This window comes from Wasmannia auropunctata, unplaced genomic scaffold (genome assembly GCF_000956235.1).
Source record: "Wasmannia auropunctata unplaced genomic scaffold, wasmannia.A_1.0 LD336095.1, whole genome shotgun sequence".
NCBI classification, from domain to species: domain Eukaryota; kingdom Metazoa; phylum Arthropoda; class Insecta; order Hymenoptera; family Formicidae; genus Wasmannia; species Wasmannia auropunctata.
In genome coordinates, this window is record NW_012026795.1 from 2,061,357 (window position 1) to 2,080,971 (window position 19,615).

Consider the following 19,615-nt stretch of genomic DNA (forward strand, 5'->3'; position numbering starts at 1 on the left):
GGGGGGAGAGGACAGCGGGAAGGAGGTTGACGGCAAATGTAAACGGATCTTATCTCGGTCGATGAAGCACGCCGTTCGATATTTCTATATGTGTATGTGTGCGCACGCATGCACCACACGTACACACAAACACAGCGTATCGTTGGATATCGAGCCCGGGCATAATGGAATTCCTCGTTATATAAATTTCGGTGCACATTTTTCCCACCGCCCATCGATCTCTTCTCTCGCGCGCGCCGCGGACTCCTCCCCATTTTCCCGTCTGCTCTCTCTCTCTTAAAGTGCGCGTACCCTCTCCCCCCAGCCCTCCCTTACGCCCGACGTTTTATTCTACTCACCGTACTCCATCGTACGTACCATCCCTCCGCCGACGCCGCGACGCGGAATCGCGGAACGATTCCTCAAACGTTTTCCCTGAGAAAACGAAATTCCATCGATAAAACCGCCGGCGCGCCGTCGCTTCTTCGAATGATTTTAACTCGTGGAACAAAATGCACCGCGGTGATAAAAAGTGATCCTCCCTCCTCTCCCCCTCTCCTCCTCCATCTTTTCCTTTCTCCTCTCTTCTCCTGTCGATTAACTGTCGTTCCATTCGCGCACTTCGATCGTGAGAACAGTGAGGTAGTTATTCCCTTCCGAGACTTGACGTTCTCTCCTTTTTTTCTCTCTCTCTCTCTCTCTCTCTCTCTCTGATCGTATTACCTTCATCTTGCCCCCTCTTACCTGCGCCCGCGATTACGCTTTCTTATTTTTTCTGTTCTAATAATCGAGTAATTCCGCGAGTTTATCGCGTCTCTTCCGATTCGATTGCTTCGACAATTCTTGATCGCTCATCACGCGCAATTTTTTTTCTCTCTTTTGTTTGCGCGTAGTGCGCGCGCGCGATAACCGTCCAAACGGTCTCGTTCAGCGACTATTCACTTATCACACGAGCTTGGAATTCGGTAACCGCGTGCATGATTTATCGGGCCGGAAATGGAGTTCACGAGGTTACGCGGTTGTACCAGGCTCGACCATAAACAATCGTTGGCGTCGAAAAATTTGGGCGCACCAACGATCGGGCGCATTTATCGGCGAGGTCCGGTGGCCCCGTTTTGTCCATACACCCGGTACCGTATCTCTCTCCTCCCTCTCTCTCTCTCTCTCTCTCTCTCTCTGTCGCTTATGTATTATGCATTGGCGTCTCTAATACTGGTGCAACGTGCGCTATTGATTTAACGCTACTTACGTATGCGCGTTAATTTCGTTATACCACGTGTGCCAAATATTTTGCACGAGACTACACATCCCGGAATATATTAAGGCCAGTTGGATTAGACTGTCCTTGCACGAGAGCCAATCTTAGGTTTGATCGGTTTGATGGCAAATGATAATGCTACATCTTTTGTTGTCTTTGTTATTTATTTTTTTAATGCGGATTACATTAATTAGTTTCTAAAATATTGATCCTATTTTTATCTCCAACATATGTATAATTATTTTATATCAAATATGCATATTTTATCTGCGACGATGAATCAACTTGTCCTTTTATATTCGATATACATATATAGCAGTCAGATATAGAAGAAAAATTTGGGGAACGTTACAGGTGAAAGTTTGCTTCAGACCAAAAATAATTTCCAAATTATTTATATTCCGCAATATATGAAAATAATCTTACCGGAATATGCTGATGATATCTCAAATTGTGACGTAACAGCGTTTTAAAGTTGAAGATGTGTACGGAACTCTTCAAGTTTCATGTAACACGGTGTACCGTTCACTCTAGTATTCCATTACTCCGAATATATTGCGTAATTGCGGCGGCAAAAAGTGATGCCGGTAGGTGGGTACATCCCGTGACAACCTCGTCGTATCACCGCCGTGCATTGTATAAAGCCTTATATCTATATCTACATGAATACGTATCAAAATCCAGCTTGCATGAAGCAAACGGTTAAAACTATTTGCACATTTTAATTATGCGCTCTAACAGCTCAACAGATCTAGGGAATCTAGACAGCTAGCCGCTTCCACAAGAAGCCGCTTTGATACTTCTCCAACTCGCAATTTTTATTTACCATCTTTGCATACGAGGAAGGGCTCATAAGCTACATTTAAAATCAACTACCTTTCCCGTTACAAGATCACGCTTGTATCTCTCCCGTTCCAGCGGAAGATGTCGGATTACGTTATCCATTCCAGACCTGTGCGGAGCTGAATGTGCACGTGACGTATAAAGCAAATCGGGAGCTCCGTTCTCGCGCCGTGTGCATTTTCCGTTTATCTTTTTTTTTTCTTCTTTTCGAGATTTCCGCATCACCGAGCCGGCCCATCTCGAAATTCATCCGACGGGAAAAGGAGGCGCGCGCGCGCGCCAATCCTTTCGGTAAATAATTTTCGCTGGGCGGAAGGGGCCGCTTAAAGCCGACGGGAGCAGAGATTTTCTCCGATTAATTTCCGCCTCCGTCCTCGCCGCTCGCGCTCGTCGTTCCCGCCTGGCGTGGTTCTTAGTTTCGAGTCCACCGGGGCGTATCGCATCTCCTCGTCCTCCACCTCCTCCACCGGGGAGGTTCGCCCGGTTGTCATCATTCTCCTTTTCTTCCTCCTCCTTTTCTTGCACTTCTGTCTTCCTTTTGTATTATGCATTCAGGTTATTCGTTATTTATAAGTATTGCCCTCTTAAACTTTTTCAGACCTTATTGCTCGCGGAAGTTAGCCGACGCCGTGGGTAATACAAGTATGATTTATCCTCGCCTCGTCTCTGACCTCGTTCGTGCCGTTTTCCACTTATGAAACGCGCGGCACACATTTTCACTGTCAAGAAACATTTGCGCGCTATCCTCTTACGATCCACGTGAGGCTCTCCGTGGATTTCAGGTGGGAATGGAAGTGATTTTGAACGTATTCTTTTTTGTCTGCTAATATAGAGTGCAAGTTTAGAGGTCGAGAACAATATTTGACACGTCGCGAGGGCTGTCGGAAATAAGAGAAAATGTTTTCGCGCGCGATTTTAAACGCGAAAGGGAAAAAAAGTGTCTAAAAGTAAAGAGGGAAGAAATATATATTTTGATCTTGAATAAAAAAAAAAGCGTTTCTTGCTGTGACACTTCCATAATACCGTGACAACACGACATGTCGAGTGGATTTCTGTCGCGTCGAACGTAACATCAGAGGCTGAAAAAAGAGCGCTCTCCGATTAATTTCCGTCTCTCGATCTTCCGTGCAAAACGCGTCCGGTTATTTTCGGACTCGACGAGGCGTGTTATATACTCGACGCATCATTGCCGCCCGCCGTACCGTAGAATTCGCGTTCATTGTCAGAACTTTTGACAATTTACAATTATTAAAATCGAAGGCACTCCTATTTTCTATAGAAACTCAATAGATTCTTTGAAAGTCGCATTTATAACACACGGCACATGTCTATTAATTTGATTAAATTTCAGCGTCGTCACCGTGTCCGCATTAAAGCTGTCGGGTAATGATGAATGAATGGCGTTGAAAAATCGATCGGATTAACGTGAAAAACTCGCTCCCCAAGTAGGAAATATAGTGATTGCGCACAACTGCTTCCTGAATGATCGGGGGAGAGAGAGTCGGTAGATTAAGTTGACGTGAATGGAGGGCGAATCGGTGAGCATGATGTTAAGATAAAATCTGATTCAGCTTCTTTCCCTTCAATCCCCCGTTCCCTCGCCTCTTCACTCACGCACCTTCGCTACATCTCATTCTACCTGTGATAGGACGTGCGCGCGGTCGCGGATGATAATTGCTGCTTACGTGATTTTATCTCCCTCGGCACGGAAGAGATCTCGAGGTCCACCAACAAAAAAGCTTTACGCTGATTAATTTCCACCTCTTTCTCTCTCTCTCTCTCTCTCTCTCTCTCTCTCTCTCTGTCTGTCTCTCTCTTTCGCTCTCGATCGCTCTCTTTCTCTATATGGCGTGCTCATTCGCGCGAACGCGCGAGCATCATGTTTTCGAGTCCGCCGAGGCATATTATACCCGCGACGCATCGCGTCGTGCTCCGCCGCCCCCGCCGCCATCATCCCCTTTCCATTCCTCGTCCCTCCCTCTGCCCAAGCCGCCCGTCGTCCCTCGTTCGCCGATCCCGAATTCGTTATAACCAGCCGAGAGCCACGCAACCGTAACTTCGCAGGATACGATGTACGCTACAGAGAGCTCGACTAAATCAAATTTACAAGCTGCTGAGTGTTTCCCTCCCTCCCTCCCTTCTTCGCTCTTTCTCCCCCTCCCCCTATCGCCCCCCCGTCCCCCCGTCTGCAGCCGCTTTTCTGCCGCCTCTCGCCCCCCGGTCCGGCATCCTCGGCTCTTCGACGACTACGTGTTCCGGCTTATACTGTGGCCCGAACCGTTATTTTCGTCAGAAGTCATTTAAAAGTTTTTCGTGCCGCCGTCTGCACGCCGAAGTAGACTCTGAATTATTTATTCGGTGCCGGCTGCGCCCGGGCGTGCACGCGTCGCGTTCGTGTCGGGGCGGGGGCGGGTGGGGGGGGGGAGGTGGAGGTTACGGTCATTATTTCCACGGCCGATCGCATTATGTGCAACCGCGTTGCAAAGCACGCCCTTCCCAACGGGCGAGATGTAGGAGAGACGAGGAGCCGAAAACTTTTATGGGTATCCGATGGACGTCATAGGGCCACTTCCTTTGCGTCTTAATCGGCTGAGTATACGAAGTGGTTATTGCTATTGCATATTACATCGCATGGAAGTAACTTAGGGAGGTGCATCATGCTCTAAGACGTTCCCTCCGAACGACCGTGGGCGTTATCGAATAGCAATATGATCGAACTAAGAGATTGGAATGAATTATATAAACGATGATTTATGAATTATCAAAAATATTGTGTGAAATTAGCAGGAGTAAACAGTTTGTTATTAACAATGGTAAGAAGGTATATAGAAATAAAGATATGAAGGATAAAAGAATGAAATTAACACAAGATGCGCGATTTGTAATTTTAATTTGTAGTCTGTAAATAATTACGAGAATAATATTTATGCACTTGCAAGAAATTTGCCTATTATAATGATATTATCGGTAATATAACTACATAAATCGATTGATAATATTACTGAATAATAATATCACCGGTGATAGATACAGACACATAATTATGTATGTTGATAGGAGGGAAGGACAAGTTATAACAATAATAATGCTGAATATGCGTTGGACTGTTATAAATAGGCGTAAATTTCAATTGACAGATAGTTGCAATGCAAATATAATTAACTAAATACGATGATATGAGAATAATAATAAATCATCTTATAAATACCGATTTTATTTTTTATATAAACTTCATATAAATAATATTTATATATATATATATATATATGTATTTTGTTTAATAAATTTTATGCCATTTACTAATATAGCAAGATTACGTTATAATAAATACCGTATTATTTATTTTTTATTTGTAAAAATATTTATTGATAGAGAATTCGATACGATACGTATATTACACGAATTTAATTGATAAGCCGAGGTAGATATTACATACAGTCGCATTTCATTTTACAACAAAATTTGGTATAATAATGTATTATTAAGAATATTAAAAGTATCCATACTTGAAAATAATTGTGTATTATTTCCTGCCTCTATGACTGGAAATAATAATCGTTATTAATTATCGTTCAGTTTCCGCTCACTGCTTCGTGAATCTCTGTTCTGCAAATTGTTATATTTAGAATTCGTTCTGTCGCGCTATTTCCCTAATATGATTGGATCCTTCATTTATCAATCTTCCAATAGCTAATCAGTATTTCATGAAGCCAGCGTTTCCTGAGTTTGAGATTATTTGAAGATTATTATGAATTATTGTGAGGTTTAAACAGTAGAGATTGATGACGTTTGTATAACAGTTAATAATTGTATAACTGTTGATTAATCGTCGAATAATAACAGATTATGAATAGTTGGATATCGACAATTTACAAGCCGTTATCGGTACTTGCGTTACTAATCGATGTTCTGCTGAACCACGGTATCAACTAAAGAAAGGAAAAGATTGATAGCAGTCTGTATTGTGCAAGATTAATAATGTTAATTACTAACAGAGTCGTATATTAATCAATTCGCTATACACATATGCATTTAATATGCTTAATCTTGATTGAAATAATTTATTAATTTTGACAATCGTGTCAACGGTGTTTTAATAATATAGTGAATATAGTGTAAATTTGTACGATATGTCAGTTTGCATAATCAAGTGAGCCAATAAGCTGACAAAGTGCAATAATCTCACGAATTAATATCAGTCATTTCCCCACAAATGCTTGTATTATTTACGTATCAGAAAAAAATGATATCTTTTAGTAGATATCAATGACAATATCAATAACACTTTAAAAAAATGTTTTTCCTGCCTGTTATCGGTAATGCGAACGGATGTCGCGTCACCGTTTCGCAAGTATGACGCGTGTAGCGTAAGAGCACGTTCTCACGTATCGTTCACGTTCTTCCTGGTTGTGCAAACGAGTAAACTTAGGAACATGCACGATTAGCATATAGCTGGACACATCATGAAGCGCATGCACGCGCATGCATATGCATCGCATAGACTGGAATTAGCTTGAAATGTTTAATTGAACGAGCAGCTTCGACATGCAAGTCTGTTCGCCGTCGCCGATTGATGTATCGCGTAAACATGGCGCTCAACCAAATCGACGCTCAACCTTAATAATATTGGCAAGCGGTGGGACGCGCGGCCGCGGACAATTAAGTCCTCAATCAAGTATTCCTTCGGCGATAATTCAATTTACTCGATGATTTTTATGAGCAATGAATGTAATTAATATAACACATATTTTACTTTCGATTAGTCAATCGATTGAGTCGTCCCACTGATTTTGATCACGTGAAATGTGAAAATGAGAAGAATAAAAAAAAACAATAAGTTAAAAAAAAATACATTTTGTTTGTTAATATACAATTTCTTTCTTGTGCAATGTCGCAGAGAGAATTTACATTGTACGAGCCTCACACGCGTATATACACGCATGGACCGACATGCGTGACGGTGAACGACGGGAAGAACGGGGAGGGAGAAAGCAAAAATACTTGGTCCATGATAAATGCCCCGACACCCATCACGGCGCAACGACATCACAGCGCGTCCCTCAAAACAGAGCTACAATGCGGCCTCTCGTAACCATTATGCTAAAATGCAATCTCCTGATAACCGCAACCGCGCCATCGCGGGGCTTAATCTCACCTATCTGTACAGCCGTCGGAGAACGGAAACAAAATGGGAATGAGAGACCGGTTCCGCCTGGCCGGATGATTCGGGATAAAGAGGGCGGCATTGGGGATGCAGAAGGGATGGCGAAGAGAAACACAGGACTGGGAGAGGAGAGAGAAAGATAGAAATAGCGAGAGAGAGAGGGAGGGGGGGGGCGGACAATGGTGGCCGAGACTAGAGATACGAAAAGAAATAAATTCCGCAATCGATAAGCGTCCGGTTAAACGTCAAAGCGCACCGGTGTGGGTAGACGAGGCACTTTCGATCCTTGACAAAAAACACAATCGCCGATATCCAGGGGATATAGAGCGCGCGCGCTTGCTTTGCCTCCCTTTTTCCGGATCGCCCGCATCTTTTTTCTTTCCTGGCTGAAAGTCGAGTCGATGCCGGAGTACACGTTGTAATGCCTGCGATCTCTTTAGATTCGTTTCTCCTTTCCTCTCTCTCTCTCTCTCTCTCTCTCTCTCTCTCTTTCCCCTTCTTTCTTTTTTTCTCTAGAGGTGCTCCGCAATTTTACTACAGTGCACCGATAAAGATATCCGGTTAAGAATTATTTCCGATTCTGCTCGAGGGATTGCAGATCTTTCAAACGAGATATTAAGTGTTAGTGAATAATTTTTTACTATTAACATATAAGATTTTTTATATTATTTTTATTGTCTTTCTTCTGATTTTGTAAGTTGTTGACTAAAACAGAATTTACAGATACAGCACAAACACAATTAACGTATTTTTTATTCTATATTTCTATTTAACATTTTAAATTTATTTTCATTGAGATTCAAATTTTGTCGAGAGAGTTTGAAATAAACGCTCTACACGTGTGGTTTATTTAAAAGTAGTGCAAGTCAAATATCGAAATGGTTTCATCCTATTTGCACGACGAACATAAATGCATTCATGGACGATACGTGAATGTTGAATGTCAAATGTCGATATCACTGAACGTTGCATTGATGTGTGAAGCATGTGACCCATTTATAGACAAACGGATTAAATAAAATTCAGCTACAATTTAAGGTACATATTCGTTACGATGAACTGCAAAATTCGAAAGTTAAAACTTTCTTACGTGAGTCATTTCTTTCGACGATGTGAGACTGAACGAACGGGAATGTCTGCGATTCCACACCCTTCTGTTTCCGAAATAAACAGCTCGTATATCGACGTCGTATCTCCCGTCATGACGTAATTCGCTTAGCTATCGACAGCCATTGCCACGACTTAGTCAGCGGAGGAAAGAAGTATTCCCCGAGTGGCGGCAGCAAAATCGTTCGGCGTTTAGCTCTCTTCCGTGGGGCGTTCGGAAAGTTTAGATACCTCTTCGGGATCCTCTTCCAGGCGAGCGAATAAGCAGGCATTAAAGGCTTAGACCAGAGATCGAATTGGAAGTACCTACGTAGCGTTCTTGCACCTTTCCTTTCCACCCTCTTCTTCTTGCAATTTCTTTCTCTCTCTCTCTCTCTCTCTCTCTCTCTTCCTCCTTTCCTCCCTTCCTCTCTCTTTCTCTCTTTCTCTTTCTCTTTTCTCTCTCGCTTACTTGCTCGTTCGTGCACTCCGTTTGTTCGCCTCCGTTCTGTAACGAGGACCAAGTATGGTCGTTGGGATAGGTTAAGCATCGAGAATTGCCGAGATCCTCGAACGGGTTCGCAAGGCATAGCGGAAGCGGAGGATCATCGTGCGATCGCATTCGAGCCGGCCGTGACCAGATCAAACTAGACCAGGCCACGCCAGTTCGTGAAGCTTATATCTTATTGTATCCACGACTCTACTTACTTTTGTTTAGTCTAGTGAATACTATAGATAATGCGATGATTTCAGATTCCGATGACAACCGGAATCATATTCGCACAGATTGGAATGGTGCTTGCTTTCCTTTCTGCGTGATACGGTTTAGAACATGTTCGTTTCCTGTCACACTTGGCACGTAATATGTACGTACGAGACAATGGCGCTTTCACGTGCAAGTGCACGCCTGAACAAGTATACGGCCATAATCTATGATTGTATATTTACGCAACTACAGTCTGGCATTATTCTCTCATTCTGGCATTAGACAAACATTCTATTATTCCATTACTACCGGTTGTAATTATGACGTACCGTTAATGCCGGACAGCATTATAACAAATTTCATAGTAATTGATCAATTGATAGATACACGTGTATAAATAACTGGTAATTAAGGGATGGGATAATATTCTGTCTTCCATATATGAAGATTAACTTTGTAACGCACGAAACATAAAAATATAAACATAGCATATAATATGTATTGTCACGCATTTAATATGTAATGTACGTCTGCCATTGTTATGTTGGAAACATTTCAATTTGCCGCCTGAAAGCACGAATCTGTAATTTTACATTTTAATGCATTACGCTCTGTTGTTGTCTATGATAATTTTCACATTTCTGACTACTATTTTTGGGATTAATATGGACTTTGTCATTTTTTTTTTTCAGCGTCACCGAATCATCGCGAAGCAATCCAAGCTGAATTTCAACGTTTCCAGAGCGCGTTCGGTGAGTCGACATTTATTTCGCACAATTAATATGCCCGTTAATCTCACGCATGCAGTTGTGAAATATGGAGACCCGTTAATAATGTATTATATAGGCGATAATCTTTATCAAAAATTAAAATAGCTTTATCTTTACCAGAATTTTATTAAATCGAAATTATATGCATTTTTTTATTTTCGTGCGGGTTATCTAGAAATTGTAATATTTAATTATCTAAAGATACAAGTTTTTAAGCTGTAAGACAGTATCTGTTTTCATCGCACATAATTCGGGAAGTATTCGTGCTTTCGTGCACGAGAAATCATTTCTCTTTTCCGCGAGAGATATCGTCCTGCTCGCCAAGCATCTCGTCGGGAACGGTCCTGTTGTCCGACGTGCGTTCAAAAACCTCTCTCCGTGATTACCTACCTTCCGCGATGTCCCTTCTCCCCCCTCTCCCCGGGATAAAGAAGTGGGCTTAAAATCAGAGTCGAGCTTAAAATCGCTCCGCCGCCGGCGAGCGCCGGGCCGATCTACAAGCTCGTTCTGACGTGACAGGAAGCGAGAACGTAGGAATGGCTGAGGTTAAGTATCGAGGATCGTCAAGCTACTCGACCGATTTCGTTCCAAAGATGAAAGCGCTCTTAATGGAGTACCATTGTCTGGTTTTGTCCAAGTTTCGTCCCGCGGCGTCCCACCTCCTGGCTTAACCAGGGAGAGCTGAGGCACTCGCCGTTTTATCGCTCGGGATTTCGGGTTCGACCGGCGGCCGCTTACAAGGTGGTCCGCAAGACGAGGGAATTGCTCGAACCTTTGGCGTAATTAATGGCTTCATCAGTTCGCCCCGCCGACTAATTAATTCGCCGTCTCCCGAAGACGTGTCACTCTCCCCCGCGCGAAAACTTTCCCCTGTTCTAATACGGGAGGTTCGAATATTAATCGACTGGGCGCGAGAAAAAACGAGGAACTTGTTGCCGGGAACAATGATTGAAATTCTGATTTTATGTCACGCAAACGTCTTGTCTATGATGGCAACGATTCTGTCACGTGTTGTACAAGTAAAATCTTCACTTTGATGAGATAACCAAGAGAAATGCTGTAAAATAGCTTTAAAATAAAGAACACCTCTGTACCTTTTCACGTATGTATTTCATTACAGGCTACATTTATGTCTACAGTATAATGCACGTGTAAAGTGTTTTAGAATCCTGATGCTTCAAGCTCTTTGCGGTAATGTAAAATCTCGAGTGCTCGCGACTCGCCGGCTCGCGTAAAGAGACATGGTCCGGTCCGGCGCATAATCTCTTTAGCGTCGAGACACTACCGTGTCTCATGATCAGCTTCCTTGGGAAAAATTTTCTCAGAAATCCAGTCTCTTTGTAGCAACACCTTAATATCGAATATCTTAATACGTAAATACGATGCACCTTGCATTTGAGATTTTATATATTTATCTAGCTATGTATTCGAAACTTATGAAAAATCAGGCGATATGTTCATAAGTCAATCGTTTGATGACGCTTTTGCGAGAATAGTGTTCGTAGCATGTCCTATTGCATAATTATTAATTAGTTAACTGTTTCGATATAAAATGAGAACTCGAGTCACACTCATGAGAGGTGATAATTTGCGAAACTCATTAGCACGCCCTCACTATAATTTAAAATCTCTCTCTCTCTCTCTCTCTCTCGCTTGCTCTCTCTCTCGCAATCTCACTGAATTTCCTGACGCTGAGATTCCCGCATATGTATTATTATGCATTATGCATATGTTTCCGGTCGCGCCCCAATGCACCGTTACGTCCTGACGACCGTGATTCAAAGATACATATCTCAGATATGTATATGTCTCGGAACTGCGAATATCAGAGGCGAAGCTGAACCCGAGGAGAACATTGCGCATTTCTTGAAATATCGATATTTCGTAGTTACGAATTATTATGTTAAACTTTCATGATGCACAAGATTAATAGAACCGTGTTCTTGAATCAATTTTAAGTCTGTTTTTTTTCCTAACAGAAGCTTTTATTTCTTCTTTTCTTTTCTAAGATATTTAAATTTTGAAAATTACAGTGGAAAATATTAGTTTAGGGTAAAATTAGCAAAAAAAATCGAGAAGAGGGTGCTGACAACCAATATATAGGTACGCGTACATTAATCGGTTTAAGTTCCGCTAAAATTCGGTCATCTTCGAGGAATTATCGCGTTGAGCCCCAAATTTATCATCGTCCCGTCGAGATGACGCTTCGATACTTTTCAAATATGCTGGAGGAAAAATCGCGGCGGGGGCATTAGGGCGAGATCTTCAACCTTCCTGAAATGAGAGACGCGGGCCGGGAAATGACTCGACAAAGCGGAAAAGGGGATCAACGAGAGGAAAAGGGGGTGGATGAGTTACTTGGGGAAGGTTACGGTAATCCGACGAGCTCATCGTGTAATTTCCCATAAGGCGGCGCGGAGGAGGCTTGTATCTCGCTTTTGTCGAAACTTTCGGCAAAGTATATTTCACCCACCCCGGTATCTCTCTGCGTCGATCCGCCTCTCGCCAACATTTCACATCGTTTACACTTTCTGTTTGCCGTTTCACTTTTTTGTTTCAACTGATTTGTTTTCTTTTTCTTTATTTCTACATTGTTTTAATTTGTTTGTGTTTCTCCTCGCTTTGGTTTTCACTCGTGTTTTTTTTTCATTATTATTAATGTATTTTTTAAATATTTCTTCTCTCGCTTCGCGTCTGTCTCGCCGAGGCGGGCGTCGGGCAGTGCAGTTTCGCGCGCGCGCGCACGTGTCGCGAGGCTTAATTAGGCTAATGGATATCCGTAATTGATGCAACCAGACTGTCCACTCGAGTGCTGAATAACGTCCGCCGCCGACCCCGCCGCGTCGTGATATAATTCGTCCTCTCAGCGAAATGCCCGTCCGGTCTCGTGAATTTTTCGGGCGCGCGCTTGGCGGTAATCTTAGGATGCATTATTCAAAATTTATCTTGTCTCGCGAGTTACGAAGTTCCGTACTGTGCGTGCAGTATATAACGTAGAAATAGGTGACTTCTATCGCGGGTCTAGTCTGAAAGATAATACGAAAATCTCGATAATCGAAAAATATGGAGCGTCAAGAGGGTACTAGCGCTGATCTCGAGATTTTTCAAATCTTTTAATCTCTCCATCGCAAAATTACAAAACAGTGTAAAAATTAGAATATTCATTAATCTTCTGGTACACACGTAAATTCTGTGTACGATACAATATATAAAATGATAATGCTCTAACAACAAATCCCGGGAAATTTTAATAGCGGTACATTTTGCAGTTCCAAAAACTCATTGAAATTCGCCACAAGAATAATATTGAGATTAACGGGACTATTATACGCGAGACGAGATAGAAACAAAAGCTCGACGTCCAGGGCGATACTTCTACGTCGATTGTCGCATTAATAACACGCGAGAGATAACGTTGCGTTTCTACGTTTTTCATCTCTTTCTCCGACAGCGAGCACCGGGGCGCGTAAAAATTGCGACGCATTTCTCTGTGCCACCGCGGGCTGGGCGCGAAACCGCCGGCGTTGCCGGCGAGTACGCGCGGTCTGAAATATTAAACCGCGCTAAAAGCCTAAAGTTAAACATCGCGCCCGATTAATTACGAAAACATGACCGCGGGCGTAGGAAGTGCCAAGCCGTGCCGCTCTCCTCGGTATCTCCGTGCGTATTTTTCGCGCGCGTGCGCGCGCGCGCGCACGGGGTTTACCTTCCGCTCTCGACATATCGCGGCCGGTGAAGGTCGGCAGCGGAAGGACGCGGCGGGGCGAGAGGATAGGGATAGGATAGGACAGGACGCGACGGGACGGGACGGGACAGGCCACGACGGGGCGGATGGTGTATTCGGTTTCGCGAAATGCAACGAAGGTGCATTAAAGCGCGCTGCTCCTTTGGCCAGGAATATAATAGAATTTCCTGAGAGGAGAGAAGCCGTGGAGAAGATTAGAGCTGGCCGTTAGCCTAGGGGATCAGAGAAGGCAAAGAGAGGCGCTCTCGTCTTTTATCCTGATTCGAGGTTCAATTAGAACCTCGTCTTTGGCCGAATATCGATTCGGGCGAAATATTATCACCTCATCTCGGCGACGATATTGATACTAGCGAGGCTTTTTGTGACTCTTATAAAACTTTAATTTTACACGTCAAAGATATCGCAGACATCATGTCGACGCTAAATTATTTCCTGTCATCGAAAAAAACATTTCCGTTTCAAACATAAATATCTCTACCGGGAAAGCTATTTCTAACGAGAGTATTTTAAGTACTAAGTATTAAGTATTAATGGAATCTTCCTTTTTGCGCTCTTGTACACGGCGATATGTGCATCAAACGGCTCCGGTGATTAAGTAGTTGACGCGTGAAGCCTGCACTAATCTCTCTGGCCTAATAACTTGATATTCAACAACATTATCGAAAGTGTTAGAATTCGGCGCTCGTAGTGACTACCTGCACTAGCGGCCGGTGAACATCGTCGCGTTTTAAGGGAAGTAAGGGGCGCGCTCGTACATTCACAACGGTACACGCAATGCTCCTTCGGGCGCGATAAAAGGCGTCACCAAAGGTAGATACGCTAATGTCGCCGCTCGCGAGCAAGAGAAATATAATGGAATCTATGACGCGTAAGAGCGCGTCTTACGGGGCTGCGAGCGGCGGGAGATAAGCTGCACCACCACCAACCGCCTCCGTCGCCGTCGCCGCCACCACCGCCCCGTCGCTGTCGTCGTCTTTCGTATGCAACGAATGGGCTAAGTCACTCTCGGCGGCACTCGCGAAATCGATAACGAGCCTCGCCCGCCGCCGTCGTCGCTGCCGCGCGCCGTCACGCCGAGGAGACAGTCGACCGACGGGCGAGAAACCGCGTCGTCGAGGTTCCCCGATGTGGAATTAAGCCTTCCGATATTATAACTTCCGCCTCACGACGTGCGAAGGAGGAGCGAGAGGTTCTCGAAGATCGACAGACTCGTTTCGCGAATGTGTCATTAAGAGGAGAGCTGCTCTTGCGACGTCCTAAAAAAATCTCGAGAGTAATAACGGGCGTGAATATTTATCTGGATAGGTATGAGTAGAAACGGATATAACGCGAAGATGTACGATAAGATAGAAGAGAAATAAAAATCTGTTTCAAACGTTAATGATAATTAATTAGATGTACGCGAACTACGACGAAGAAATTGTAATGAAGGTAGCGTAATTATAGAACCTGTACCTATAGAAATGCAAGACCACAACTGCGCTCCATAGGTAGACAATGCGGATATTATCTCGCGTCTTGGGACAGGAAGTTCCCATTAAATGCAACGTAATAGACAAAACAGTTCTTAAGAACCCTTATCTTCTCTCGTAGCCCGGCCATTACGAGTGGCAAGCATTTGCGGAATTTATTTTTAATCGGATCGCCGCGACGGAGGGAGAATAAAAAGATCCTCCCCGTTGGCCACTTCCCTTCTCCCTGTCGTTATTCCTGCAACGCTCGAAAATTCTCTGGACTGTGCGGCGGCTACCTTTCTACCTGATCGGCGGAGGGGGGGGGGGTAGGGGTTGAAGGGAGCGGTAATACCCTCCCAAAGTTTTCCAACATTGTTTATCGCGGTTGCCGCGAGAGAATAATCGATTAAGGGGGCGCCCCCGATCTTCCGCGCTCTCTCTCCCTCTCTCTTCCTCTTTCCCTCCCTCCCCTCCCCTTCCGGAAACTTTCGTCCTTCCGGCTAACGCCAAATTACTGGTTTCGCCCGGGCCGCATCTGAATGGAGGCTGACAGCACTTCGCAGCTAACGTGCACTCAACTACTTAATAATGTAACAGTCAGCCAACCACTATGCGCCCATTATGTTTCCATGCACGTTGCACAAGAACCCAGAGGTAATAGCTTGCCGGTGGTTGTAATATAGGATTCGCATCCTGTATCGCGTTACGTCGCTGTGTTTGTGCACGGCATCGCGTCGAGGGGGGCGAGAGGGAGGGAGGGAGGAGAGAGAGAGAAACAAAAACGAAAAGAGATCCCAGAGCTTTTGTCGAGCAAGCAGCTGCTTTTCCTTCGATGAAAAACTTTTGCATGCGTGTACTTTTTGTTTTTAAGTAAGCCGAGCACATACATCGGCGATATTAAATCGCAACTTTCGACGTCATCCTGGCAGAAACGAAGGCGCGCCGTAATTCATTAGGAGGGTCGGAGTGGCGTCCTTTCGCGAAAATCGGGAAGATTAAAAGGATATGCCGGGGGGAGGAAGGAAATGAAGATCCAATTGGATTGGGGAGGGGAGGGAAGAGTGAGGGGCCTTCACTCAAATCGGGAGAATGCGATCGGAAGGCAGCAACAGCAGCAGCGTCCGAAATTAAAGCCGCGTCCGATAATATCGCCGCGGCAGAATCTGCATATCATACTAGGCGTTCCCAATCAAGTAATTAACAAAAAACCGCGGAGAAACGTGCCATTAATCATCCACTCGGAGCTGCTACTCGGAAACGGGCGCGTACCGAGGTATCAGATTAGCTAACCCCTTCGAATCCGAAGCGCCGGTCGCCGAAGAGACGGAGAGAGCCCCACGCGGTACCACTAATTTCCGAGTGACCCTCGAAACGGCCCCGCGCACCATTTACCCCTTACGTCCCAAGATATTATTCGCGGTACGCGCGCAAATTGCCATCCTCGCCTCGTTCTCGTCCCGAAATCGAAGATTCGCGACGAGATGATCCGATGATTTTCGGGCAGAAGGCGAGCGTGAGGGGCACGCGACGAGATTCATATTGTGTATGCGCACACGTGATGCGGAATAAAAAACAATGTATCCATTTCATTGTCGCGGCATGCGCCGGAATAAATCCGTGGATTCTCGAGGATGTCTGCCGCATGCCGTTGCATAAGTTTCGCGCGAATTGCACTTGCACGCGTCGTATGCCGCGGGTACTCGTTATCTCGCGGCATTTTCTCCTGCTTTCCGCGCGTCTTTCGCCTTTTCTCGTCTCTCTATCTCGCCACTTCCGGCCTTCTTTAATTTCGTCATCCCTCCTTGTCGTCGCTCGGGCTCCTCGCGGATTCTCGATGCGCGCTGCCGGAAGGTCGATATATCTACCTCCTTCCCTCCCTCCCCTCCCCTTCCGGAAACTTTCGTCCTTCCGGCTAACGCCAAATTACTGGTTTCGCCCGGGCCGCATCTGAATGGAGGCTGACAGCACTTCGCAGCTAACGTGCACTCAACTACTTAATAATGTAACAGTCAGCCAACCACTATGCGCCCATTATGTTTCCATGCACGTTGCACAAGAACCCAGAGGTAATAGCTTGCCGGTGGTTGTAATATAGGATTCGCATCCTGTATCGCGTTACGTCGCTGTGTTTGTGCACGGCATCGCGTCGAGGGGGGCGAGAGGGAGGGAGGGAGGAGAGAGAGAGGGGGGGAAGGGAGGAAGGGAAAGAGATAGAGAGAAAGAGAAGAAAATTTATTATGTTCTGAGATAAATCCTCTAAGAACAAAAAGCAAAGCGCAACCGCTATATATAGAAGTGAGTCGGCAGTTATAAGGTAATAATAGAGAATACAATGTATCTACATAACAAATAAACATGTCGGAACAAGAAGATATAAATTACGTTTATGATGATAACTATAAAGATTAAATATACGTGTGAAAGAATCTTTATATATTACTATTTGTTATATTTATCTCTTTGTCGATCTTTATGTTTTTTCAATGATCTTTTTTTATAGTTACAGTTAGGGTGAAATTATGAAGGCGTGTAATAATAAAATATTTAAGGAATCTATATATTATTTATAGCTATATAAAAAAGTATCAAAAATTGAATATATATCATAAATAACTAATAATAACAGATATATATGTATCAATTGAAATGTCTTCGTTCTTCTGAAGGACAACAAACATAGTCTCTGAAGGAACAAAAAATCCTTTCTTAGACATTTTCTTTCATACTTCTTTTTCTCTGTTATCTTTTATCCACGAGTAAGTCAAGAACACAATATCTTGTTTGCTTTTTCCAAGCTATTTTTTTTTCTTTAAATAATGCGTCGTGATTATTTCTGCAGTTAGAACTGCACGACATACTCGTTCTTCTTAAAACATGCTTTATCAGATCCTTCCAGTAGTTTTTTTTTCTTCAAAGGTACGTGTACGTGACATTTTGCGTCTGTCGGCTCTCCTTTGATATCACTGTTTCGAGATCCTCATAAGAGACTTAATCCAGAAACGCGATATGTTACCTTACGGTGCTTTAAATCTCGTTTAAAAACTTTAGGTAGAGATATTGTGGAAAAAAACACGATAGCGAGTTTACAAACATTTAATTAGTGATTCTTCCATAAATCTAATTTAATCTTTACAGTCTTTCATATCCACTCTCGGCTTTTCATAGATCAGTCAATCTCCATATGGTGTGCTTTTAATCTTTAATTCTAATTCGATGAGGCTCGGAGAATTAGAACGCGAAGTTTAGCTCTTCAATAATGCAAAGGGCAAGTCGACGTTCTACGTGCTTCTATTTTAGGTTATACCTTAATTACGTGCATTCGCGGCTACAAAGGAGTCCAAGGCTATGCGAATATGCATGATTGGAAAGAGTCGTCAGAATTGAAAAGTAGAGTAAGCCTCTAGATATCACCGTCCGAACGTGCTACTCATCCTGATTCCGCGCGGACTTTGACGTGTCGGCGCATCTATTTTTCAACGTGCGTCTTTCCGCTCGGATTGAGACATCACGATATATGTATACATACAGGTGGTAGTTAAACCACGGCCGGATTTTATTATTAAATGACGATGCATAGGCCACCCATCACACCGCCCTCCCCATTAAAGTCTAATCCCTTATCGAACGTATGTATAATGTTCTCTTAGATATACCGCGTTAGGATTCTGATAAAGTTAATATTTGAAAGCGAAAAGAACTTCAAGATGTGAACCGTAAGGCTTTATCCCTATAGGTGAGTTGAAAAGTGCATGTTATTTTAAGGAAAATTTACTTTATAACGTGATCATTGAGAAATTTAATATTGAGGATTACAAATTGGACAGATGACGACCTTGTTCTGGGAAAGTCGATTATATTGCAGCCGCGACAGTTTCGTATTACGGATACGCGAGAGCAACGAAGGTATTATTCATGATATCTCAATTGAGACAAGATTACGTCGATCGCTCGCGAAGCTTATATATATATATATATATATATATATATCATTTGTAAGCTTCAATAAAAATTGGGTATACATTCAAATGTCAAAGGTCACATTCATACAGTGAACAGGAAGCGACTGGCTATGTCACTAATCACTCATGGTTAACCGGAAATTGTTCTTGAAAAAAAAAAAACGCGTCGTATTTGGTATCGTCGTGCGGAAATTGAACGCTTTATCGCGCACAATAAAAATTCGGCGATAAATATTACGCACGCCCGACGTGTACGTCTCGATATTCGTATATACGCCTGTTGCGGGAATAGCGGATACGTGGCTTCAACAAGCCACTGCATGTTTTTGACGATAAACTTTATAGCTGAAATAATAAAATTCCGACGTTATTGGCACGAGGGGGCGTGCCGCGAGGAGATTGTCCTCGCGAGCGGAACGACGCGCGATTTAACGCGTTCTTCTCGCGAGGGGGATAAACGAGGGATTTTCGATAACTCGCCGATTATATCCGCGGACGGAACGCTTTACGCGAAGCGCATTACGCGACGTAGCGGGCGACTAGAAGCCAGGATAATCTCGATTATTGAGGCGGCGTTTTGTTGGAAATTACGGTCTCGCAATCTGTCGTCGCGAATTCGATCAGGCGCGAAGGCACTTACGAATATAATTC

The 19,615-nt window shown here is 43.7% G+C and overlaps 1 protein-coding gene across 1 annotated transcript in view; it reads left to right on the top strand.

The window, feature by feature from the left end:
- Window positions 1–19,615, top strand: part of LOC105462691 (insulin-like growth factor-binding protein complex acid labile subunit) — a 202,842-nt gene that overhangs the window by 116,332 nt on the left and 66,895 nt on the right. Inside the window, exon 3 of the mRNA XM_011709493.1 lies at window positions 9,729–9,788. Within this exon, the coding sequence (XP_011707795.1) occupies window positions 9,729–9,788 (60 nt within the window). The remainder of the gene's footprint in view (window positions 1–9,728; window positions 9,789–19,615) is intronic.